This window comes from Populus nigra, chromosome 1 (genome assembly GCF_951802175.1).
Source record: "Populus nigra chromosome 1, ddPopNigr1.1, whole genome shotgun sequence".
NCBI lineage: Eukaryota > Viridiplantae > Streptophyta > Magnoliopsida > Malpighiales > Salicaceae > Populus > Populus nigra.
In genome coordinates, this window is record NC_084852.1 from 47839935 (window position 1) to 47866620 (window position 26686).

Sequence of the window (26686 nt, forward strand, 5' to 3'; positions counted from 1 at the left end):
ATCAACATACCAAAATAATTTTAAAACATTAAAAACATATTAATTTAAAGAAAAAAAATCAATTTTTTTGAAAAGCGCTTTTAAAAAGCACTCTCAAACGACCTCTAACTATTTAGATCATAAACTATACACTATTTTTTAAAAAATAAATTAAAATTATTTTTTATTTAATAATATAATAATAAAAACACATTTGTAAAAATTAAATATTAAAATATTTATTTAAGAGTATAGTATTTTTATAGAATTATCCTCTTTAAGTTACTACTAGGTTTAGAAATCGCCAAAAACCTCGTATGTGTTTGTCCTTTTGTTTTTGTTGGCTACATGGTCGAAAACAAAGGTTAGCATGTCATCAAAAGGTAAGAAAATTAATAAATGCATCGCAGAACAAATACCGTAAAAACATAACTATGTTAAAAACCATTGATTAAATATTAAATGTCTAATTTTTTAAAGTCCACGTGATTGGATATTTCTTTTTTTACAAATCTATATTTTTTTTAAATAGATGATATATCGTTAATTAAAACAGATAATATATCATTTGATAATAAAGTTTTTGAAATATTTTATAATTTAAATTAATTTTTTATTATAGATGGGATGAGAATAATTTTACATCATCAGAAATCAATTTTTAAGTCATTTAAATTTGATTACTATAATATTAAAATTAGTTCAAATTAAAACACAGTTTAAGTCAAGTTTTTATTTATAAAAATCGAATTAAATTTAATAAATTTAATTTTTGGTACATATGCAAATAGTTGACGTGGACTTCTGGGTTAAGTATAACAATAAATGTTTTTAATAACACATTAAAAAAATAAAAAATTGATTATAAAATAAAATAAATATACATTACCAATGATATTTAAAAAATAGTAAAGATATCGAGTCCGATGGGAGACCAAAGGAACCTTTCATCCACCCTCGTACCTGACTTGTATGAAATTCGGATCGAGTCTCCATCGGATTTACATTGTCATCGGGTATTAATAAGTAGGGTAAAATTAAAAAAAAAAAAAGAAAAAAAGATAAGAAAACAAAATAGAATTTGGCGCGGAACTAAATCCGAAAAGATCCGTACATCTGAATCAACAACACAAAAACAAGCAAATTCCCTGGGATCCTCTCTCCAAAATCCAGCAGTAAATCATAAAAGGCAAGAACAACATAGAGTCATAGACACCCGTAACACTCTCTCCGTCTCTGTATCGGTTTCTAGGGTTTCGAGTTTTTCCAAAGAATCGCACCATTCTTTTTCCAAAATGACATCTATGCCCCCACCTCCTCCTACCGTCTCTCCTCCTTCCACCACCTGCGCCTCCCTCCTCCACGAATTGCAGGTTCATGACTTATTTCGCTTATTTTTGAGCTAGTGATTGAAAAAAAATGATTTCTAATTTATTTTATTGTAAAAAATAATGGAATCACTGATTTTAGAAGTTTGTTTTTGTGTTTTTCTTCTCAATTCTTTTATTTTACTGATTTTAATTGGTGGTTGGTAGTGTGGAACTCAAGTAATTGAATTCGAATTTTTAATTTTATTTTATTATAAAAAACAATGGAATCTCTGATTTAGAAGTTTGTTTTTGTGTTTTTCTCCTTAATTTATTTATTTTACTGATTTTCATTAGTGGTTGGTAGTGTGAATCATCCGCTCTTTAAAATAAATAAATAAGCCAGACGCTTGGGCCCGGGCTTCCCCTGAAAAGTTGAACAGAGATAAAATATTCATATGTATATATTTTTTTTATACATTACAGAGAAGATTATTTCTTGCCTCGGTCTTTAATCATCTCTTATTCAATTTACGAGTTCCTATATTTTTTAATCCATTTTATTAAAAAGACATCATCTTTCTATTCTTTCATTAAAAAATTTTATGATACTAGAAATTGAGTTCCTCATGCCATTGTCTTCTTCTTTCGCTAAAAAATTTTATGATACTAGAAATTGAGTTCCTCATGCCATTGTCTTCTTCTTTCGCGTTAAAAATTAACTTGATATCCCACCTGCAACATAGCGTGGGTGTACTTCATTCTGTTTTTTTTTTTAATTATTACTAAACAGTAAACTGAACGTGTTCGATTGTTACTTACTGTTCTATGCATTCGTCTTGTCCAATCTTTCTGCATGTGGGGTTAATTTGAGCACTCTTTTCTTCATATGGTGTTTTGATTGGGTTATTTATTCATTTCTGTTTTGAGAAGGGAAGAGGCACATTAAAGCAGCAAATATCTGCTGTGAACCCTGTTTTGGATGAATTGAGGTTGAAGAAGCAAGAAAGGATCAAAGTTTTCTACGAGACAGAGTCGCAAATAGCTCAGATTTGTGCAGAAATAGCAAGCAATGATCGGTAAATCAATACTGCTGATCCAGAAATTAATGAGCGTGATTTAACGTTGAAGAGATTGGAGGAACTAAAGTTACACCTTAAGGAACCACGTGATAATCACTGAAAAGTTTACCTGAAGGTCCTGCTGTTCTTCCTTTTCTAATTCTAGTTGTTGTTTTGGTAGCTTGAAAGTAGAAAAGATGTTACGTGAAATGCTAAAAATGTAGATAAAGCGCCTATAACCTATGTAGCTGGATGTATAATCACACCTCTTTTTGTCTGTATTGTGATATGCATAAATATGTGCCATGTAAATCATCTAAACTCATGTAGTTTGGAGATTGATGCCAAAGCTTGAAAATGGACTGGATTGAGGTTCTAAGTTCAAGAAATTGCGTATATGAGTTTACAGGGGTTGCTACAATTCTGATGCTTGAGCATCAGTGCAATGCCTGTGGTCTACTAGCCATTGGATTTGAAATTAGTGGGTCTCCTTTTACTATTTATTTAATCCAATTACCCAAATAGCCATAGGCTTTGTGCTGATATTCAAAGCATCGACATCCTAGACTCTCCTAAGTTTACAGTGACTGGTTAGTGTTTGTAATCCTGCACTTATACTTTAGGAGGATAGGTAGAAACCTTGAACGTTATGAGTCAGAACACATAGAAACCTCTGTTTTTTTTTTTGCCTGGGGTTCTAAAAGTCTAGAAAGTCATGTTAGGAGAATATTCATTTTGCACGAAAAACAACGTACCCTTTAGTGAATTCTTTGACAAATTTGTTTGCAGAACTTGTAAATTGGAGCTTCTTCATTAATTAATTATTTGGTTTGCGTTATATTTTTGTGAATGTCAACTATTGTTTCATGGTTTGTTTGTTTTTTTATTTATTTTTGCACCGGCTTTGTCTTATTTTAGCTTCAAGGTCTGGGAAGAAAACTGATAGAGCAATTGGGACCTCATGGACAGCCCAGTTGAGGAGAGAAAATTGGACAAATCACTGTATTAATCTCATCATCAGTGGATGATGTATCAAGAAAAGGGTGCCTTGCTGTTGATGTCATTGAGCAGGTTCCTTTTTTCTTTTCTTTTTTTTTTCCTTACTGCCTAAATTAAGGAATCTTATATTTCATTTAAGGTCAATCCCTTTCCTTTTGAAAAAAAAATATAAATTCTTAGTTATATCATTGTCAGACTGAAGTTGAAGTTGAGAGATTAAATGTTCTCAAATCCGGCAAGATGAAGGAGTTCGTGTTTAAGAAGCAAAATGAGCCGGGGGAAGTCTACAGAGGAGCTCATATGGATGTAGATAGTGATGCTGCAAGGCAGATTCTCATCAGCCTCACAGAATCTTGTTTCAACCAAAACTGCTCTTGTTTTCCTTTGACTAACATGCATGACTAATGGTATTGGGTTTACATGTTAGCCTTTTGAGTTAGACCTTCAATTGCTCTGGTTATTTTGGTAAGCATTTTATGAAACTTGAGTTTACCTTTTGCTACGAACATGCCGACTTTTTTTCCTCCAGCAAATAACATGCCCTTCGTCTTTCTCAACTCTAACTGTTTCTGTCACCATTTGCAGATGCATATTTTAATGCAGTTCTTGTTCATTGAATGCTTAATTTTGTGCCTTTTAAGAATATTATTTGGTATTTTTTTAGAGTTTTTGGTACTGATTTTTTCATAAGTTTTAATATTTGTTTTTTCAGTTTGTTGATTAGGTTTGAAGTGATTTATTGATTCTGTTTTAATTCAATTTTAAGACTGCAAACATCTACAAAATGGCTGGATTCATGATCATCAAGATGACATATCTTTTCAATCTGCAATTGTTTTTAGATATACGTGCCTTTTTCTCTTACATTGAATGTGGTTTCTTTTTGTTGTGTAATTTTGCATGACTCCAATTTACTTTATACGCTTGATTTGTTAATCCTTGTGTAATTTGAACTTTTTATCATAGGTAATGTCGATATGTCTAATCTGCTTGCGAGCATGGATGATCAAATCACAAAAGCCAATGAGCAAGCTCTTAGTCGGAAGGATATCTTGGACAAAGTACAGAAATGGAAATTTGCATCCGAGGAAGAACAGTGGCTTGATGAATATGAAAAGGTAATTACTACAAGAAATTAATTTTAATTGTCTGATTGGGGTCTACGTCATTTCTTTTGTTGTCATTTTACATCCCAGCATAGTAGCAAAAATTCACCCATCAAATTGAGTCGTGTCAGGTTTCTTTTTATTTATGGGCTCAGAGGTTAGGCTTGTGGTAAGTTTTGGGAAGATTTTCAAGGCAAGTGTCCCTTGCAATGTCAATTATCCGTGTTATGTGTGGACACAAGATGGTGGTGGTGGCAGCCATGTTAAGCATGGCTGCTGTCAAACATGACTGCAAGATTAGGCATGGTAGGTTGCCTAACCATTGAAAATGGTGGCTGCCATATTTGACTAAAGGAGAGTGTCTCAGCTATAAATAGAGATACTGAGAGAGAGACGTAGAGTAGTGAGAACAAGAGAGAAACACTGAGAGAGAGACGTAGAGTAGTGAGAACAAGAGAGAAACACAGAGAGAGAGCTAGGAAGAGTTGAGTTGAGTAGAGAAGAATTTTCTCCTCCTTCTTGTTTTGCTGTTTGTATTGTTTCTAAACTTGATTAATATAAACCAGTAGCTCCGTGGAGTAGGCAAGTTGCCGAACCACGTAAATTTGATATGTTTTGATTGCTTGAATGACCCAACAACTGGTATCAGAGCTTGTTCTTAAAAAGGAGGGTGTTTGATCCAAACTCAAAAAATCAAAGTTCTCAAAACGTGTTTTTGAACATACCATTGTGTAGAGCAAGAGAAGACGACTTCACTGGTGAAAACCCAACGAAGAACCGACGTCCTGCATCCTCGCACGCGTTTACGAAGCCACTGCCTACGCGCGCCCACGCGCAGCACGCACTCCACACGTCGTCTCTGCCCGGATGCCTGCATCTGAGCCGGGTTGACCCGCCACGTCATCAGCTAGTCAGCAGCCACGCCAGCAATACCGCACAGTCACTGGACACGTCACCTGCCACATCAGCACGTCATCTAACACGTCATCCGCCCAGCCAGCAGACACGTCAGACAATGCCACGTCAGCAAGAATCGCGCGTGTATTTGCCACGTCAGCAAAAGGGGGTCCTGGTTGGCCTACGTGGAGGCCACGTCATTAAAGTGGGTTTTGATCCAGTGCTTCGCAGACACTATTCTGGCCTGACACGCGGCTTCATCTGCACCGTTCGTTGATCCAAAACTTTGATTGTTAAGATCTGAGCCATCTGAAGTCCGATTGGGGAGATCTCAGTGTCGTTTCCAATATTTTTGGTTGTTCCGGACACATCTGTAAGGTCAGATTTCACAAATTCAAATCGGAGATACATTAAAAATGGCAGATGAAATAAGGCTGCGGGAATTGAAAAATTTGATGGAACAGATTTTGGATATTGAAAAATGCAAATTGAAGACTTTATATGGGAAGAAACTTCATCTTCCTCTGTTGGGGAGCAAACCAGAGAATATGCCAGAAGAAGATTGGCTACTTCTTGATAGACAAGTTTTGGGTATTATCCGGTTATCCTTATCAAGAAGAGTTGCTCACAATGTTACAAAAGAAAGATCCACTGCAAGACTAATGAAAGCCTTGTTTGGGATGTATGAGAAGCCCTCGGCAAACAATAAAGTGCACTTGATGAAGAAGTTGTTCAACTTGAAAATGACAGAAGACACCTCCGTCACACAACATCTCAACAACTTTAATACCATCACAAATCAATTGTCATCTGTAGAGATTGAGTTTGATGATGAGATTCGTGCACTCATTTTGCTAGCTTCACTTCCAAGCAGTTAGGAAGGCATGAGGACAGCTGTGAGCAACTCAACTGGAAAATCCAAACTGAAATATGATGACATCCGAGACTTGATTTTAGCTGAAGAAGTGCGAAGGAAAGACTCAGGTGAAAGTTCAAGTTCAGGATAAGCTCTCAACATTAACACTCGAGGGAGGAGACAGGATAGAGGCTTATCCAGAGGCAGATCCAAATCAAGATACAAAAGTAAAAGCAAGTCCGGACCCAGAAAGCAGGTTGAATGTTGGAATTGTGGCAAACCTGGTCATTTCATGAGGAATTGCACAAAACCGAAAAAACCTGAAGCTGACTCTGCAAACACTACCATAGATGAGGTGCAAGACGCTTTGATTCTTGCTGTACAAAGTCCAATTGATGATTGGATTCTTGATTCTGGTGCTTCATTCCACTGTACACCACACCATGAGATGATGCAAAACTATGTTGCTGGAGATCACGGTGTAGTCTATTTGGCCGATGGACAACCAATGGAGATTGTGGGTATAGGAGAAGTGCAAATCAAGACAATGAATGGATCTACATGGAACTTGCAAAATGTAAGGCATGTTCCTGGACTAAAAAAGAAGTTATCTCAGTCGGACAACTTGATGAGAGTGGTCATTCAATCCTTTTTTCTGGAGGAATGTGGAAGGTATCAAAGGGAGCAATGGTTTTTGCTCGTGGAAAGAAAACCGACACCCTGTATATGACCACAAGATTTGCAGACATTATTGCCTCTACTGAAGCAGAAAATCAAGCACAGCTATAACACTGTAGACTCGGCCATATGATTCAAAAGGGAATGAAGATACTTCAATCGAAGGGAAAGCTGCCAGAGCTTAAAAATGTTGATCTAGACATTTGTGAAAGCTGTGTTCTTGGAAAATAGAAGAAGTTCAGTTTCTTAAAGGTTGGCAGGACCTTAAGACCAAGAAAACTAGAACTGGTGCACACAGATTTATGGGGACCTTCTCCAGTAGCATCTCTTGGAGGTTCTCGGTATTATGTAACTTTCATTGATGATTTCAGCAGAAAGGTATGGGTCTACTTTCTGAAAAATAAATCTGATGTGTTCGAAACATTCAAGAAGTGGAAGGCTATGGTTGAGAATGAATCAGGTTTAAAGTTGAAATGCTTAAGATCCGATAATGGAGGAGAATATATTGATGGAGGTTTCAAGGAGTATTGTGATGTTAATGGTATCAGAATGGAAAAGACCATTCCAGGCACACCACAACAGAATGGCATTGCTGAATAAATGAACCAGACCATCAATGAACGAGCTAGAAGCATGAGGTTGCATTCAGGGCTACCTCAAACATTCTGGGCTGATGCAGTTCATACTGCAGTTTACTTGATCAACCGTGGACCATCAGTTCCTTTGGAGTTCAGATTGCCCGAGGAAGTATGGAGAGGAAAAGAGGTACAACTCTCTCATTTAAAGGTCTTTGGGTGTGTTTCCTATGTGCATATAGATTCTGATGCTCGCAACAAGCTAGATGCCAAATCCAAGAAATGTTTCTTCATTGGCTATAGAGATGAAGAATTTGGATTTCGGTTCTGGGATGATCATAACAGAAAGATTATCAGAAGCAGGAACGTGATCTTCAATGAGAAAGTTTTGTACAAAGACAGATCAAATGCAGAAACAGATATGACTGATTCAGATACAAGTCCACAAAAATCTAAATTCATAAGATTAGAAGGCCTTCCCGATGTTACCGAGCAGAACAAAACTCAAGAGTCTTTACAAGAAGATTCAAGCACATCTGTACCCACCACTACCCAAGACGATGCAGAGCCAAGTGAACCAATTGTTTATGTTTGCATGTCTTCAAGGATTATAAAACCCCCACAATGGTTCACACTTCTACTGAATTATATTTTACTGACAGATGGTGGTGAGCCGCTAAGTTATGAAGAATCCTTACAAGATGGAAACTCAAGCAAGTGGGAGTTAACCATGAAGGATGAGATGAGTTCATTGCTGAAGAACAAGACCTGGGAGCTGACCACACTACCTGAAGGAAAGAAGGCTTTGCAAAACAAGTGGGTCTACAGAGTAAAGACTGAGCATGACAAAAGCAAACGGTTCAAGGCAAGACTTGTTGTAAAAGGGTTTCAACAAAAGAAAGGGATTGACTACTTGAGATATTTTCTCCAGTTGTGAAGCTCACAACAATCAGAGTTGTTCTGGGGATAGTAGCAGCAGAGAATTTACATCTTGAACAATTAGATGTAAAAACAACCTTTCTTCATGGAGAATTGGAGGAAGACATTTACATGCAACAACCAGAGGGGTTTGAAATACAAGGAAAGGAGAACCAAGTCTGCAAGCTAAAGAAAAGCCTATACGGTTTGAAGCAAGCTCCAAGACAGTGGTACAAGAAGTTTGACAACTTCATGTGTAGTTCGGGATACACAAGATGCCAGGCTGATCACTGTTGCTATGTCAAACATTTTGGCAACTTCTACATCATTCTACTATTATATGTGGATGATATGTTGATTGCAGGATCCAACATTAAGGAGATTGACAAGCTGAAACAACAATTGTCAAAACAGTTTGAAATGAAGGATCTGAGAGCTGCTAAACAAATACTTGGCATGAGAATCATCAGAGATCAAGACAAAGGCATACTACAGCTTTCACAAACAGAGTATGTCAAGAAGGTTCTCAGCAGGTTTAGTATGGATAATGCTAAACCAGTAAGTACACCTCTGGGGAATCATTTCAAGCTCAGCAAAGACCAGTCACCAAAAACTGAGCTAGAAAGTGGATACACGGATAAGACTCCATACGCCTCAGCTATCGGCTCTTTGATGTATGCTATGGTCTGTACTAGACCAGATATTGCCCATGCAGTGGGAGTTGTAAGCCGATATATGAGCAATCCTAGAAAGCAACATTGGGAGGCGGTGAAATGGATCATGAGATACTTAAAAGGTTCATCAGAGACATGTCTTACCTTCACAGCTGGTGGTTTGAAACTTGAAGGTTTTGTAGACGCTGATCTAGCAGGAGATGTTGATAGCAGAAAGAGCACTACAGGATATGTATATACTTTAGGAGGGACTGCTGTTTCCTGGAGTTCAACCTTACAAAAGATCGTCGCTCTTTCAACAACCGAAGTTGAATATGTTGCAGTTTCAGAATCTGCAAAAGAGATAGTATGGCTACAGAGTTTCCTGAAAGAATTGGGCAAGATAAATGAAAAGGGTACTTTGTATAGCGACAGTTAGAGTGCAATCTTCCTTGCCAAGAATCCAACATTTCACTCCAGGACGAAGTATATTCAGATCAAATATCACTTCATCCGACAATTGCTAGACGAGGAGCAACTGATGCTAGAAAAGATCCGCGGAAGCAAGAATCCAACTGACATGTTAACCAAAGGAGTTACTCTTGATAAACTGAAGCTGTGTAAAGCTTCAGTTGGTCTCAGAGATTAAAAGACAAATCTAGCACCATTTGTGTCCAAGTGGGAGATGAGAGATTGTTATGTGTGGACACAAGATGGTGGTGGTGGCAGCCATGTCAAACATGACTGCTGTCAAACATGGCTGCAAGATTAGGCATGGTAGGTTGCCTAACCATTGAAAATGGTGGCTGCCATATTTGACTAAAGGATAGTGTCTCAGCTATAAATAGAGATACTGAGAGAGAGACGTAGTGTAGTGAGAACAAGAGAGAAACACAGAGAGAGAGAGCTAGGAAGAGTTGAGTTGAGTAGAGAAGAATTTTCTCCTCCTCCTTGTTTTGCTGTTTGTATTGTTTATAAACTTGATTAATACAAACCAGTAGCTCCGTGGAGTAGGCAAGTTGCCGAACCACGTAAATTTGATGTGTTTTGATTGCTTGAATGACCCAACAACCCGGAGTTTCACAAGACCATACTATTTGTCATGGTGGCATCTGGATTTTGGAGTTTGGTATTGAACAAGTCCCTTCTACATAAATGGAGACATGTTTCTCGAAATTTAGTTGTTAGAAGCACTACTGAATTATCTACTTAATAGCTATGTATGTTCTGCTACTATATCCTATTGTTCATGTTGGCATCATACATGGCTTTTCTGATGCTTCCTCTCTGATGGCAAGTTACTGGCATTCTGACACTTCTCTGATAATTATTAATAATAATGCTCAACTTCATCTTGAAATATATTTCTGTTCCTGTAGCATATTCGGGGTTTTCATTCTCCCTTGCAACGAGGCAATTTTCAACAGTAATCTTTTGCCTTTCTCCCCGCTCTCCCAACCCCGTCTTTAATTTATCACAACAAGTCAATTTGGCTGTCTGGCATACTTCCAAAGGAACTGGTAACTATTGCTTGTTCCACTGGTTGGAAGTCATTGAATATTACTGTCTTTTAGAGGAAAAATTGTTTTGAAATGGTTGCTGCTGCAGATGTTTACAATTTTTCATTTATTGCCAGGATGATAATCGGTATGGTGCAGGAAGAGGAGCACACAAAAATCTGAAACGTGCTGAGAAAGCACGGATTCTGGCCAGCAAAACGAGTTTATTTAATATAATGGAAATTATGTGAAAAAATAAGATGCAGAAGTGTAGAAATTCACTGAAATGATTATAGTGCAGTTTCAACATGTGTTAAAAAAACATAGTTTCAACTTCTCTAGTTTACTATGCCTGTAAATGAAATGGAGCTGAACTTTAGGAAGAAAAATATTTTATGGTACTGGAAATGCCAACAGCTTCTAAATTGTTATTATTCCGAAGCATGTTTCTTAAGCGAACTTTTCACCACTTGTAGGAATTTGCTTTTTCTATACCTGATCTTTCTTTGTATAGGCAGAGTACAGGTAAGTGTCTTCTACATAGTAAAATTTGTCTGGCAAATGGCAATTGTTATAAATACAAACCCTGAGAAATGTGTGCGGATAGGTCATGATTATGTGAGATTTGAATGGGGGAAGGCAAACAGATCACTTATTGCTACCATGTTAATGCCACAACTTTGACTATTAAAATTGTATTACTAATAGCAATTGACAAACATGAGCATGCAAAACAGCTATTCGTTACATGCAATACAATAAACAGGTATTCCTATAAAAATGCTGAACCATAGGTTCCGGGATAGTACTAGAATGCAGGGTTGAAAAAACCATGGTTGTCTTTGCTGCAAAATTCTTTATATTGTGATCAAATAGATTGTTATGTTTCGAGAATTGAGCTGGAACTTGTAAACTTGAATATTTTTGCTGTCTAGCCGTGGTTGAAAATTTGACTTCTATAGTTAAAGCCTGGGAATTGGAGGGAAATATCCATTTCTTATGTGACAAGGTGATTCACGAGCTTCTCTTTGCAGTTTGGTTTAGTAATAAATTACTTGAACACAATTTTACTCCCTCTTAATTGGTTTTCAAAATCCAGGCTCCCCTCTTACATACCCCTTAAGAGGAATATACCGTGCTAAGGCAGGAGAGGGAAGAGGAGAAGCTAAAGCGTCCCTCTTACATACTCTTGCTTCGCTTTTCATTTGTGCCTATATTTTCTAATCTTGCTCTAACCATGATGTTGGGCTCAATCAGTAAATTCCTTGGGTTTGGATCATGGAGGGTTCAATCCAAATCTAGCAAAACAGTGAAAAGAACATGGACCAGGATGTTCAAACTACTTCTATTTTGGCATCTGAGATGCTTGAGACTTTTAAACACCCAAACTTCCTCCATGGAAAATCCAGATGCTCCATCTTCAGTCATTCATCACAGTTCTTACAATGTGTGTGGCGAACGCAGAAAGCATCTATTGCTTGGTTCATACAACACATGAACTGCTTAATTAGTCATTTATGCTGTTAATTTAATCAAGGGCCATTGGCTTACAAAGTAAGGAGTTAGCCAAAAGTTAACGTGCGTTTGTTTTTGTTGTGATTCATTTTTCAGGAGAAGAAACGTTTGCAAGAACAGTTTGCTGCTGAACAAGACACTTCATGGTTCAAGTTCAGCGGTAAAGAAGCCCTTGGGTCTGAGCACATGTGCCAACACCATGGTCGGAACACCGACAGCACGGCATGGGGGCACCCCGTTTGGCCACCATGCAATCTCAACTGGGAAGGAACGTAGAGACAGCAGGGCTCCTGATGTAACGCCAAAAAACTATATGTTGCACTTCCAAATGATGATTCAGTTTCCCATGAGTGCTCGTCTGCACATGCTTATGATCTGCTGTAAATGATTCCATACAGCGAGGATGCTGGTTGCAATTAGCGATCCCTTTTGTTAATGGGAGGAAGAGTGTAAGATAGTCTACATAATAACACAAGCGCGCGTGCATGGATCAGCCTGAATTAATTATAGTATAATTTTCTCGCACAGTTTTGAAATTCAGTGACTTGGATTCATATGCATTTTTGAAAGAGTTTGAACTCTCTTTTTTTTTCTTCGAAACAATTACTTTTTTCTTACAGTGAAATCAAGTTACAATTGAAGTAACAAATAATTTTTCCTTTTCAAACTCTGAAATGTATGCGAAGAGATCTCGGATTTTCTATTGGAAAGATTACTTTTATTCGTGTAGCTCAAAATTTGCTAGAGAAGTGTCATTGCCTAGTTATATAAATTGAACCTTGGTTATTATTAAATCCTGTCCAGCCAAGCCAATTGATTCAGAAAACCTGTAATTCGAAACTTCATTCTGATCGAGTCTCAATTTAAACTAAAAAATACATTGATTTGGTTAAACTTTGTAGATATAATGAATTGAGTTGGCTAAATTTGATCCATATTTTAAAAAAACATGAATAATTATTAGATTGATGATAAAATCAGATTCTTGATCACGAACAATGATTAAAGATTTATTAAATTCTATTAAGTCTAATTCATATTAATTATTTATCAAATTGAATAATTCTGGTTATCAAATGATTGAAGAGCCGAAACTTATCATACTAGCAAGTTGATTTTAGTGATTTTTCTTCAAGAATAAAACAAAATTGTTTCGATAACTCGTGAATTGATCTAACAATCTAGCATTCGGAGCATTACAACTATGAATTACTTCTATCAAGATAAGGATATGAGCCTTGAATTCAGTTCTTCTTATTAGAATGGCCAAAGAACGAAGAAGCTGTGGAGGGTGCATGCATGCTAAGCTCTTACTATCCAACAACGTGGTGAAAAACTCAAAATGACATGGAGATCAGGAAAGAAAACCAGGAGAGAGTTAGGTATTTCAAATCAAATGGAAGCGAGAGATCAGCAAGTCCTTGTCACAACGAGTTTCTGGGTTCCGATTCTTTTGTGTGCTTATTTGTCAAAGGAGAGAAGAAACAAAATACTTGGAGAAAAAGGGAGTTAGTGTGCCTGGTCAGATCCATGAACGCAACCTGCAATTCGATACTCACACCCCCTTTTCAGTGTTAAAAGCATGTTATTGCTAATCCTACGCAATGAGCAAGCCACTGGGAATTACCAACTCTTAGTTAATATTGTAATGTGTATGGAACCAGCATGCTTGGCCTTGTCTTTTGTCAAAGAAGAATGATGAATAAAGGATTGTTACAGTGGAATCTTAACTAGGCTAAGAGTTCTTCCATAGAATTGACAGCACGAGCTAGCAGGTACAAGTTCCCTCATGTACTGTACTGTGACATCATTTGCTACATGGATCGTGGAAGTAGAACTTGCAGCATTATCAAAACTGGATTCCTTTTAGATTAGCTTTCTTCCTCCTCTCCATTATTATGCATAGAATATGGCCAATAAATTCGAGGGAAATTCACTTTGTGATCAGATCTTGTTATTTTATAAGAACAAAGAGATTCCTTAATTGATAGTTATGAATAGGTGAAAATGTTGTAGTGGAAAAATGAAGGAAGACACCAAGTTTTAATTAGATGCTAGCCAACCCAAGAAACATTTCTTTACATTAAAAATCATCTTCAAGTGTTTTTACAAGCAAGCAATAATTTATTTGTTTTTGTTTAAAATTAGTTTTTAAAATGGTTTTAGATTATTTTGACATATTGATATTGAAAACAATTTTTTTTAAAATATTATTTTAATGTATTTCCGAACAAAAAAACTTTAAAACACAACTTCTATTACACATCTAAATAAATACGAGTATTTAATAAAAAAAAATTAAGTTGATTATCTCCCTAAATGGGTGGCCTACAAATAGTTAAGAAACAGTAAAAAGGATACGTAGAATTATGTGGAGAATCGTTGTCATCACATGATGATGGACACTCGACTGAAGTGATTTCTGGTGTAGATTACATTATTTCAAGTGGGTTTATCCATCTATTTGATGAAAATGACTTCCACTACACAATATGTCATGGTGTTTCCTACTTGGCCATCACGAAAGAAAGTTTGGGATTCTCCCTTTTGTTTTTGATAATTGGAAAGGACTATGGCTGGGGAGGATCGAGATCTCTCATCAGAGACTTGGGTTTCTCTCGAATCAAGCTCGGAAATCCTCCATTGGAGAATGAAATATATGCAGTGACCCATTTCTAAATATTCAGCTAGCTAGCTAGCAAGCTTCATGCATAGCAAGAATAAAATCACAAGTTGACTTGCTTAGTATTATGCGGCAAGAATCTGTGATACAACGTCCAGCCATTTTATGACATTACGTTTATGGAATATGGAATATTGAATGAATACTTTGATATTTCTTAATTTTTTCTTGTTTTGATTAGCAAGAATCTGTCTCATTCCTTAATCAGTACTACGTACGTGTGATACATGTGTTTTAGGTAGGGCTAAAACCTATCTTCTTGTGTACATGCCTCTTCTACGTGAAATATACCAATATTTATACATTTCATGATCCAATTAATCACCTTGGTATGCAAGAAGAGAATCCAGAACACTTCAAAAATCCAGAAACTGACAATTTTTCTATGAAAGAAATGTTAAGTAAACTATAATATTATCAGTACATATTCAGTTTTTTGAGGCTAAATTAATTATTATAAATTTGATCATTGGTAGGGATTATAAATTAAATTAGTGCTTAATTGGAAAAAAAAGTGAAAAATTGTAGGACTTATTCTCAACAACTTGGCGCTGGTAGACTTATAATGCTTCTTGCTCAGGAAAAGTTCGTTGCATGAGAACATTCTATTAACAAAATATAATTTATAATTAAGGTCTTAAGCTTCTAGATTAAGGTTTTAATGGAAGAATTTTTTCCTAAAAAATATATATTATTCATTGATGCCTAGCTAGCTTGATCATGGCATCCGTATATCATCTCTTTCGAAATCAAACCTCAGTTAAAATAGTGTGTGTGTGTGTGTATCCAAGAATATTTAAAGGCGATTGTCAAGCTCACATATATGGTGAGAAAACTGAATTGAAAGCTAGGGCTCCTGAGATTCAAAGAAGGTTTTGATGGGTTTCGATTCTTTAGTTTTTATAGCAAACGTCAAATCAGTTCTCGAATTATTTAATGATTCTCAATTTTAGTTTATTAATTATAACTTTTATTTTTTTTATTGATTCTTTGATTAATATTTTTTTAATTATATCTAAATTTTTTACAATTTTTTGGCCAAAAAATTGTAAAACAAATTTAAAGATAAACCCAGAAGGAGATAAATCAAAAGAAGGGAAGGATTTCCAAAGTAAAATTGTTGGTCCACTAAATTACTCTTTGCACTTGTAAGGAAATCACAAGGTAAAATTGTCTTATAGAGAGTTTGAGCTAAAAAAACAAATACTCTCTTAATTAAGAAGCCTAATTTTACATTAGTGATTATCAATTTAATTTATAACGTAACGTAGGTAATATAATTACTTCTCTATCCTACGGCTAAGTACTAGATTTAATCCTCTTAATATCTGATTGATTATGATTCTAGAGTTCTATCTAGGTAAAAAAAATAAAAATAAAATGTGTGTGCCTTGCAATTAATTCCTCCTGCAGCACACTCAAGAAAGTTCATACATGAATAAATGACCTTGATTTTTGAAGACTTTCTCTAGAAAAATTGTTTTTATTTTTAGTATTCCAGTAATTTTTGTTTTTGAGTGCATATTAAAAATGTGTTTTATTTTTTTAAAAAAATCAAAATAATATATTTTTAGTGTTTTCTGATGAAATTGACGTGTAATAAAAATAATATAAAAATAATTATTATTATTTTAATGTATTTTCAAGCAAAAAACACCCTATACCACAATATTAAACACACATTAATTCGATTATAAAAAAATAAAAATAAAAATAAAAACACTTCGAGCAACACAAATGTTTTTGCTTTACAATCTATTTCTTAAGATGCGTTTCAAATTACTCTTCACTTGAAAAAGATATTAAATTTATGCCTTTCGAGGTGTTTGTGGATAATCTTGATACATTGATGTGTTGATATTAAAAATAAAAATACTAAATAAATATTGTTTTGATATATTTTTAATTAAAAAATATTTTTAAACTATGCTACAGTACCAAAACAGATCGAGACTTATGATGCCCAGTGGGGGGAGGCAAACACCAATAAATAGCGATACATAGGTCCCAGGCAGACTCCACTAGCTAGCCAAAGTTTATCTAACATAACATTTTGATCAAGAGCCCTCGTTTCCATTTCCATAGAATGGAATCTGTGGTAGTGATTTTCTTGTCAGCAACCACAATATCTTTGTACTCTAATGCTAGGAAATTGGAGAAATTTAAGATCGAGAAGAAACTAACTAAAGCAATACTGCATAGATCAAATTAAGATCTTTAATTATACTTTTTAACGGTGTCCAAATTGTATCTCACCATGGCATCATCAAGACATGAGATCCTATGCTTTCTTTCATGTGGAATCAGATGCAAGAACATATATGGCTGCAATTAAGATTCTGAGGACATATATATATATATATATATATATAGCCAGCCAAGGACTGATCGATCAACTAGCTAGCCCTCCATGAATTAATACGTATAAAAATAAGTCGACCACTGGTATTCGTTCTTTAAGTAGTGGAATCTACATCAGATGTCTGCAACTCTGCCACGTTTAAATCATACCAGTATCAGAAATTTATGATCATCAGTGAGACACAGTGACAAGATCTTTGTAAAAGAGATTTAGTTTGTGATTCATGAAAAAGTGCATATATGATTCGAGAAACGGTGGATATAAATGTTTTTTTTTTATTATTATCGCGAGACAGTCAGTAATCTAAATTACGCTGTAGACTTATCTTACTCATATCATATTTATATGATCATGATAAATACTAACATTAATTATCGTACAATATGTTATAAAAACAAAGTAAAAAGAAGAAGAAGAAACACAACAAAACCCCATATTTATATCACTTTAAAAAAGATCATAACAAAAATGGGGGATTCAAAAAGGACAAAAAAATAATGCCAACCCCCGGCCATTTATCACATCATCATCAGGCTCTTGGCTCCTGGTTCTCTTTGATTGGAAGGCCTGGTAGGGCCATGGGCATGCTCATGGCCGTTGCAGAGAAATTGCTGATGGCGGGTTCTGCTTTTTGCAACTTAACTTCATTTGCTTCAATATCTTCTACCACTAGCATTGAATTGCCATTTCCTTGAACACCCTTTACTGGTTCTGGTATCTCCTCAGGGTCGATCTCCATTTTCTCCTTGTGCTTCCCCCACAGGACTGAGTACAGGCCTATGACTATCAAGACTGAACCAACAATACTGCACCATGCCAAAGTTGTATGTAAATTAATTAGGGAATTAAACCATTTAAATAATCTAAGAATTCAATGATGGTAATCATGTAGTATAATTAATACTAAATTGGTATTAATAAAATAAAGAATTTTGTACTTCATGAGAGATTCCATCGAGACTTATGAGTAAAAAGTGATCACAACAATATGCTTCCCTAGCTAGATAAATGAAGATGCTATGCCAGTTTGGATACTACTAAGGAATAAAGGGTATGTAGATGCATGCATGCATGATAATAATAATAATTAAAAAAAATATTAAGTGAAAGGAGGAAAATTACCCTCCAAGGAATATCTTTTCTGCCAAGATGAAGGAGCCCATGATGGCTACAATGATCATCATCAAGGGGCTAAAGGCAGTAGCAAAAACTGGACCTTTCTTCTTTATCACTATTCCTTGGACATAGTATGAGATGCTCGATGTCACAATCCCCTAAACATTGGAAAAGAAGTAAGCGCATAACCTCGTCAATATTTCCTAAACAAATCTCAAAGACAAAAAGTGTGTGTGTGTGCGTGTAGAGAGAGAGAGAGAGAGAGGATTACAGCATAGGCAGCAGCAAGGAGGTTCATGTCCCAGCCAATTGCCCAAACAGAGGGCTTGTGCTCCATCACAAATGTCACGGCAATAGCTTGCAGGGTTCCAATGAAGCACATAAGTGATGTGAGAGAAAGCTGGTGGTTCTTGTATGTCTTCAATGCTTTGGTCTATCAGGTGATCATATAGATTAATTACTTTCATGAATTTGTAAGGAAAAAGAAGAAAAAATCATAGGACCCTTGCGGATCTTCTTTTCAGTTCTTGCATCATCACTTACTTGCAAAACAAACAAGGAAGACCAGGCAAGAGTTGCAATGATAAGAAAAATGGAGCCCTTAAACCAGTCTTTGTCAGTTGTTCCTGTGGTATCAGTCACAAAGGATTTACGTGGATGGATATGCTTAGACCACAGCATCTCTACAACAGGACCCTTGTATAAGGTCATCAACATTGCCCCAGCAACTGTCACTGCAGTTCCCACCAGCTTTGCTTGGCACCTCACTTTCTTTATGTCCAGTTTCTCCATCCTATGTACACAATAACAAATCCAGAATCTCCTTAATTAGAGAGAATCCTAACATGAATTTAACAGTACAGCCGAACAAGAATCCTAATAATTAAAGTCATAGCAGGAAGCATGTTGGTTTGATATGCTTACTGGAATATGACAGCCATGACAAATGTCATAGCAGGAAGCATGTTGCTCATTGCACAGGAGAAAGTTGGGGAAGTGAACTTCAGCCCAGCATAGTAGAAGTTCTGGTCTATCACAGGTCTATCAAATGAAAATAAAACTTGATTTCAGCACCAAGACAATAAAGCATATAGCATAGCTAGTGACACATTTGTAAACCATGCCATGATTAATATTGAACAAGAAATGTTTAGCAAGGACTAACCCAAGAAGGGCAAGGACAAATATCTGCATGAAAACAGGGAAGGTGATCCTCGGTTGCATTTTCCTGAAATGCAACAGATATTTCGTAAGGATAAAAGAAGAAACTCGAAAGTTATGCTCAAATACTAAACAAAAACCATGTATGAGTCTTGATTTAAACCTCTCAAAAATCAGAGCAAATGGAGCTATGACTGCAGTGGCAATGGCATGGCGATAAACCACGAGGACATAGTGGCTCATACCACGGTTAAGTGACACTTTTGTTATAATATTCATGCCGGCATAACCAAACTGTAAAGAGATCATGGCAAAGTAGGGTTTTGAACTCTCAAGGAACTTGCTGCAACACCCTAGGTTCTTCATTTTCCTTAGATACAGATGGGATTTTTTAGCTATAGTAGAAAGGAAGCTGGAAGAGATCGAGGAAGGATACAACTCGGGAAGGTTGTGTTTCTTCCTAGGAAAAAACTAGCTAGCAAGTCACGTATTTATAATAGAGTGGAGGGAACTTTCTCTTTTGCAAGAGCATGGATGTGAAAATAGTGCATTTAATTTGAAAAGTAATAAAATAAAAATAATTCTAAAATAAATTTCATTTAATATCCCAATTAACTTGAATTAACTAAGATGTTTTAAACCTCTAAAACTATTAGTAAAAAAAAACTAGATTTTTTCATTTACTCAATCTAAATTATTTTTTGAATTCGAACCCGTTTATTTGCTGGAAAATAATTTTCTTTTAGAAAGTAAATTTCAGAAAAATAAATTATTTTTCGATGTTTGGTAGTGCAATGAAAAATAAGTTAGAAAATATTTTCTAGTGTTTGGTTATGTCATGGAAAATGAGTTGGAAAAAAACTTATTAATATTTTTTTTTCAAGTTTATTAAAATAATGAGGAAAAAATCTTACAAATTAAAAAGTTGAATGAGAATGAAATTGAAAAAAAATAATTTTATAAATTATCTCAAATAAAATAAATAATAATCAAAATAATAGAGATCAAATCTAAAAAATAAAAAAATTAAAAGATGAAGAAATTAAAAAAATAATAATTAACATTTCATAAATTATTTTAAATAAAATAAGTAACAAACAAAAGAATGAGGACCAAATTTAATAGATTAAAAATTTCAATTAAAAAATGATAAGGAAAAAGCAAATAATAATTATAAAAATAATGACCAAAATTAATATAAAAATTAAATTCTAAGGGATGAAATTGAAAAATAAATATTCAAAACAAAATATATATAGCAATCAAAATTTTGAGGACCAAATTTGATATAATCAGCAAATAATAAGATATTTTTAAATTTTTCACAACTTTCAAAAAGTGTTTTCCACCCAAAATAAAAGAAAAATATTTTTTAAAAAACTAAACAAATTTTTTTTTGACTGAAAAATATTTTTTATTGATCAACTTTTCTAATAACAAATAAATATAAATAAATTTAAAAAATAGTTTTTAGAAACAAACACAGCAAGAAAATCATAATTATCCATTAATTTTTGTTAAAATACTTGATGTTTTTGGCACCGAGTGGGAAAGGGCTAAGGTGGGGTACGCGTGGCAGCAGGGAGTAGTGAGTATCTGAGTCACCTTCCTAAATGGTTGGTGATGTAAGGCCACATTGCCTTATAATTGGAGGGCAATTTTTCTTTTTTGATAGATTGTTAGAAAAGAAGAAATATATATATATATATATATATATATATATATATATATATATATATATATAAAGGGAAAGTGGGGGTGGGCTACCTTGACACCCATGTAAATTTTCCCGAGGCAATGTCATGGGCAGTGAATATCAAATCAAGACCGTTGGATCAATGGACCTCCCAAAGTACATCATGCGACATTCATTTTTCATGGCAAATCAAGAAGTAGTTAATAAATGTAAGATTCATGGTGATCAACATGGGAGTCTAGGTATTCATGCATCTTATGGGTGACGACGAGTCTTGAATTAAAATATTCTTTGCCTAACTTGATATGTTTTTTTATTTTTAAATCATAGTTATAAGAACAATATCCAAATTTATAATTTGATGCAAGATTCGAGTTACGAATTTAACAAATAAAACCATAATTGATGGAGCGAATACAAACTTATTATTATTTTTTAGTTAAAAAAACTAAAAAAATATCATTTTAGATCAAAATTAATTAATAAATAAATTATTAACCGATCCAATCTCTAAGTGATTATAAAAAATCCAACTTATATTAGATTTCCACCTGAGTGGGATTTAATAACTATAATTTAAATGCATTGAAGTGGCTTCAATGAATCGAATATAAGTCAGTAAAATACCACTGCCTAGCTAGAACAGAAATTGATTCTCAAAGCGGTCAGAATTCCATTGAAGTTTTTATACAGAGATAACCCTAATACCATACAGCAGCTAGTTCACATGAAAGCAATATTTACATGTAAACATTACATCTTATAGTATTGAAGGAATATTTCAGCAATTACGATTTAATACAATATTTATGGAATTACCTGATTATACTTCTCTACTTTGTACCAAGCCTCATCAGCTGAAAACCTGGATTATGGATTTAGCGGTTCGATCTATAAGTAAGTAAGTGGAACGGTGTTATTTTAAATAAAAATTTTAAAAAAAATAACTAGACCTTGTCAAGGTTTGACTAGATTAATCACAATCTCAATCCAAAAAATTCCAATCCCGTCCAGATCCAGAGCTTGATCAACATATCAGTGGCGAGACCTGCTGAGGCTAGCCAGATTTCATAGCTGTGATCAAGACTAATCAATACAATATTTTGGCTGATAAAATAAAGTAGGAGAACATCTGCGTGCAACACTGTGAGCCTGGTATTACTGGGGATCCCTCCTCCTAGTTACTTTTTTGAAGACACCATATATTCCCATGAATCTCACATGATATGATCAGTAGATGGAAGAGAAATGGAGAGCCAATTTGCAATTTTTTTTCTTCAATATCCCCTCGTCGACTGTGTAACGAAAGCATATATTCTGACGCCTACAACTTGTTTTGTACTGTTGAATTCGTATCAGCAATGTTTGTCCTAATTCGATTCAACAAAGAAAAATGTTTTCTTAATTTCCCCTCCCCCTAAATTTCTGAATAGAATATTAATGCTTTGCCAGGTTAACCCCCTTTTCATAATTCCTTGGTGGCACTTCTTAATCTAGCTCAATATATATATAGTGGAGATTTTGCATGTAGAAGGAAGCAGCCTAGAGAGGATTTTTTGTATTTAAATGGTCAAAATAAAGGTACTCCAGAGTTTTTGGACTTAGTATATATATAGTTCCCTTTTTGTTGAAAAAAATACATAAAATTGTTCTAGTTTTAGCATATGCTTAGATTTGTTGTCTGAGTTATGCCATGGTAAATTGAGTGAACTTGGGTTAACTTAACTAACCCGCAATCCGAAATAACTCCAGATATAGGAAAGGGAAAAAAAAGAAGTTTAAAGCCCAATAGTCAAATATTAAATTATGAAGTACAAAAATTAAAAAAAAATAAGATCAAAGTTAAAAATTGAGGATCACTTTGTACTTTTATAAGGCCAACACACCTTTAGAGATGGCGGGGAGAGAAAAATTTTCGTTAGAGCTCCTCTATATCATGGGATGCCGACATGCGCTGACCCACCGTGTAGAGGGTGGTGCGCTGCTTCGAACACCACCTTGAAAAGCTACCAACGATTACTAGAAAGTGCCGCATGTGTCAAATATCTTTTATTGAATTATAGAAAGACCAGAATACCCTTAATCCTACGAGATAATTGCAAGAAAATCAAGGCTAAAAAACCAAAAACATCCTTTGACCTTAGGCAAAAAAAAGTCGACCCCAGATGCTATGCGGTAATTAAATTATATAAAAAATATGAAAATTCAAAATTACTCCTTAAACATTAGCTGTGTTGTTATTTTTTTCAAGAACATAGGCGTAATTACATTATGTAATATTGAAAATACAATTTTACCTCTCAATGTGTGTTCATTTATTTGGCTTTTTAAAGGGCAAAATAATTATTTTATTATGGATTACATTGTTTACAATCTATAGTAAAACACTGATGATTTTTAACTTTATGTATAATAATTCATTTGGCATTTATAGTTGTTTGTTAAATAAATTTTTTTGCTTTATATAATGCCTTTATTTTCTAATTAATTAATTAATATATATATATATATAATATCTAAAAATCTATTTCTCAACCTATTTTAATCTAAAAACACCTAATAAATATTATTGGAATATATATATATATATATAAACAACTTATCAACTCAAAAAACCCCAAAAAATACAAAATCAAACTAGTGAAAAATCTTTCTCCCAAACCTTATCTACTTTTCCAATCAATATTAAAGTTAAAAGATACCTCAATGAGACCCCTTATTGATTGGACTCCGTTAACTCCAAGATTGGCCTTTTTATTATTAGAATATGGCTAATTGATGATTTGTTTTTCTTTTCACTATAATTTAGTGATTCTCTTTCTCTTTTCTTATACTGAGAGATTGAAAAATAAATAAAATAAATTTTTGAATCAAAATTAAAATTTCAAAAACTACAAAGACTGCAAATGAAGAAAAAAGAAATCATGTGGACTTAAAATTACTTTTTCACATGAATTTAAGATTAACCACATGGTTTCTCCATGTTTTATATTTTGGCTTTTTTTATTAGAAGTTTTCTTTTTTTACCAAATTCTTAGAAATTGATTATTAATTGGGTCATAAAAAAAATTTAAGAATAAAATTGAAAATAAAAATTGCGTTACCATGGACTGCTAACATCATTGTTTTTTTAGTATTTTTGTAATTGCAATTATAATTTAATTTACGGGATATCTTAGTATCTGTATTATCTATAAATGCTAGTAGGATCGATCTTTTGAGATATTAGTTTAAGCATGTAGGCCACCGCATGTATACACTCAATCAATGTATCTACTTTTAAGTCAATATTCACGACTAGGAATTAATTAGGGGTCGAATATAAAATTAAAAAGGATCCAAACATAAGAGAGTAGAAGGAGAAGGTTTTTTTTAGGATTTTTTTCTTTTTAAGAAGTTGATAGGATTAATAAGATATAATTGTGTTATCCAATTACATTACATAGAATAGAAATTTGCTGAACTAACTAGCTAAATATAAAAACATAATCTTCAGATCAGATAAAATCTTTCCACTATCTATTCTCTGCATAGCAACCAAAACATTGCCCCAAAATATCATAAGCTGCAGAGGCTAAACATAGTATTAACAGATTATCTAGGGGGTCATAGCCAAGTAATAAAATTAAATATTCTGTGCACTTCTTGTTTAACGAGGTGATCTGTTATATGATTACTTTCCCAGTAAAAATGAGTGTAGGTGATTGAATCAAAACATAAAACTAGCCTCCTTGTTTTTTTTAAGGCTTTTTCTTTGAGAGTGAAGAGAAGAGAAGTAATCCCCACACACACACAATTATCAGTACTTGGTAGATCTTTATTTTCTATTATACATCTTGGAAGAAGAAATATATCCATGATCTGAACCACTTGATAATTTATTTTAAAAAAAGAAACTTTTCTGTGTCAACAAAAAGCCCTAAAAATGGTATCGATCCATATATATATATATATGCTGACGAAAACGCCTTTGGTGCAAAAAGGAGAAGCTCCCCACATCTCAACTTGGTCTGCCAAAAAAAAAAAAAAAGTGGAGCACCAAAATCACAATGGGCGTCTAATCATCGAAAACGATTCCTCACCTTAGCCAAAGCATGCAGGACAGTCCAATCCCACAACAAATGGAATGGGAATTCAATTATGAGATCTTCAAGGGGCGTAGTGTGCTCTTACGTATGATTCATCTAATCATAGCAATATATACCGTGTATACAGCAACATTTGTGAGCTGACTCGAAACTCAGCAGATTTACCTCTTATCTGGCTAAATGTAAAAAAAATAAATGAATAAAAAAATATCCCAGTCTACCCGTTTAAAAATCGGTTGTGTGTTAATTTTTTTTAAAAAAACCATGTCATTTTAATTTTTATAAAATTATATTTTTTTATTAACTTAAGTTAATCTATCCAACCCATAACAAGTTAACCCTCTAGTTTAATAACTATACAAGCTTTATACACATTTTCCATGCATTGGTATAATTCTTGCTTAAAATTTTCAAAATAAAAATTCTCTTGTCGATCGACAAAGGTATGTTCCTTAGGAATTAATTTAATAGTGAAAAGCTCACTACCACAATATGAATGGAGAAAAGCAAAACATGGTGCACGCGTCTGGTCGTTTTATACCAAGCTGGGATCATTAATTAGAAGGAAAAATTAGGGTTGGAACTTTGTTTTGGACAATTGTAGTTATTAAGAGAATAAATAGCTCTTGGCTGCGTGACCTTGCTAAGGGGCGAGGAGCCAGCTTGTGGTCCTCATGCTCCACTGTAGAAAATTTTTCATGACAGGACTTGAGTGCGAGTGCGAGTGCAAGTGCAAGTGCAGATGCAGGGAGTAGTGGGAGTTTTGACATCCCCCACTAGGCATATGTGTTGGGACTTCTGAGACAGTTGTGGAAGAGAAAAGGTATTCTTGTTCTTTCCCCGTCTTTCTTTTCCTCTGTTTAAGTACTTCTAATTAACTTCAATATTTTTTCCCGTTTTCTCATCCTCCATCTCTCTCCCCTCGGAGATATTTCAGATTGTTAAGTCTATTTTATCTACCCATAAAAATGTAATCAAGATGATTACTGTAGAATTATTTTCACCTCTAAAAACCTAAGCCGTAAAAAACTTAAGGAGTTAGGTAGGGTTTTAAGAATAATTTTATGTTACTATGTAATATATCAAAAAAGTTTTATGTTATTCTCTAGCATATTTTCTCAAGTGAAAACTATTTAAACTTTAAACTTGTATAAACTCACACTACTTTATACTAAATCTTTATTAAAAAAAAATAAAAGTGGTCAGACTTGAACTAGTGATCACTTAGTTGATAAAATTTTGATACTTTATCAAAGAACATTCATCTTAACTCAAAAAGTTAAACTATTAAGTGAGTTACAAGAATGATTTTATATTACTCTTTAACACACCACTTAATTAAAAAGATCTTTGAACTTAAAATTTGCATATGCATATACTACATTATGCTTAATTTTTATTAATTAGAACAAAGAAAGTAAAATTTAAACTTGTGATCACTTAATCAATAAGTTTTAATACTTTATCAAATAATCATTTTAATTCAAAATTTTAAACTTTTAAATGAGATATTAGTATTAATTTTATATTACTCTTT

General features: G+C 34.1%; 2 protein-coding genes across 9 annotated transcripts; one reads left to right on the plus strand and one right to left on the minus strand.

Annotated features, from left to right (window-relative positions):
• Positions 1-1047: 1047 nt before the first annotated feature.
• LOC133697950 (uncharacterized) lies at positions 1048-12710 on the plus strand. 8 transcript variants are annotated; one of them, XR_009842963.1, is made up of 7 exons: positions 1048-1352; positions 2220-2483; positions 3266-3418; positions 3542-4464; positions 10409-10549; positions 10666-11537; positions 11628-12133. XR_009842963.1 is itself a non-coding variant. In XM_062120792.1 (5 exons), exons 3-5 carry the CDS (start codon positions 3854-3856, stop codon positions 12317-12319), a joined length of 477 nt encoding a protein of 158 aa, XP_061976776.1. In that variant the 5' UTR covers positions 1966-2483; positions 3266-3418; positions 3542-3853; the 3' UTR covers positions 12320-12710. The 8 variants fall into 8 exon arrangements, 1 of the variants encoding a protein (XP_061976776.1); XR_009842962.1 differs by lacking the exon at positions 10409-10549 and having other exon boundaries at positions 1049-1352; positions 3542-3811; positions 3932-4464; XR_009842964.1 differs by lacking the exon at positions 10409-10549 and having other exon boundaries at positions 1050-1352; positions 3542-3811; positions 4313-4464.
• Positions 12711-17409: 4699 nt separating this feature from the next.
• LOC133698253 (WAT1-related protein At5g07050-like) lies at positions 17410-19839 on the minus strand. Its single transcript, XM_062121125.1, has 7 exons — positions 19529-19839; positions 19370-19432; positions 19129-19245; positions 18748-18997; positions 18476-18637; positions 18211-18362; positions 17410-17894 (listed from the first exon to the last, which is right to left on the minus strand). Exons 1-7 carry the CDS (start codon positions 19729-19731, stop codon positions 17618-17620), a joined length of 1224 nt encoding a protein of 407 aa, XP_061977109.1. The 5' UTR covers positions 19732-19839; the 3' UTR covers positions 17410-17617.
• Positions 19840-26686: the final 6847 nt, after the last annotated feature.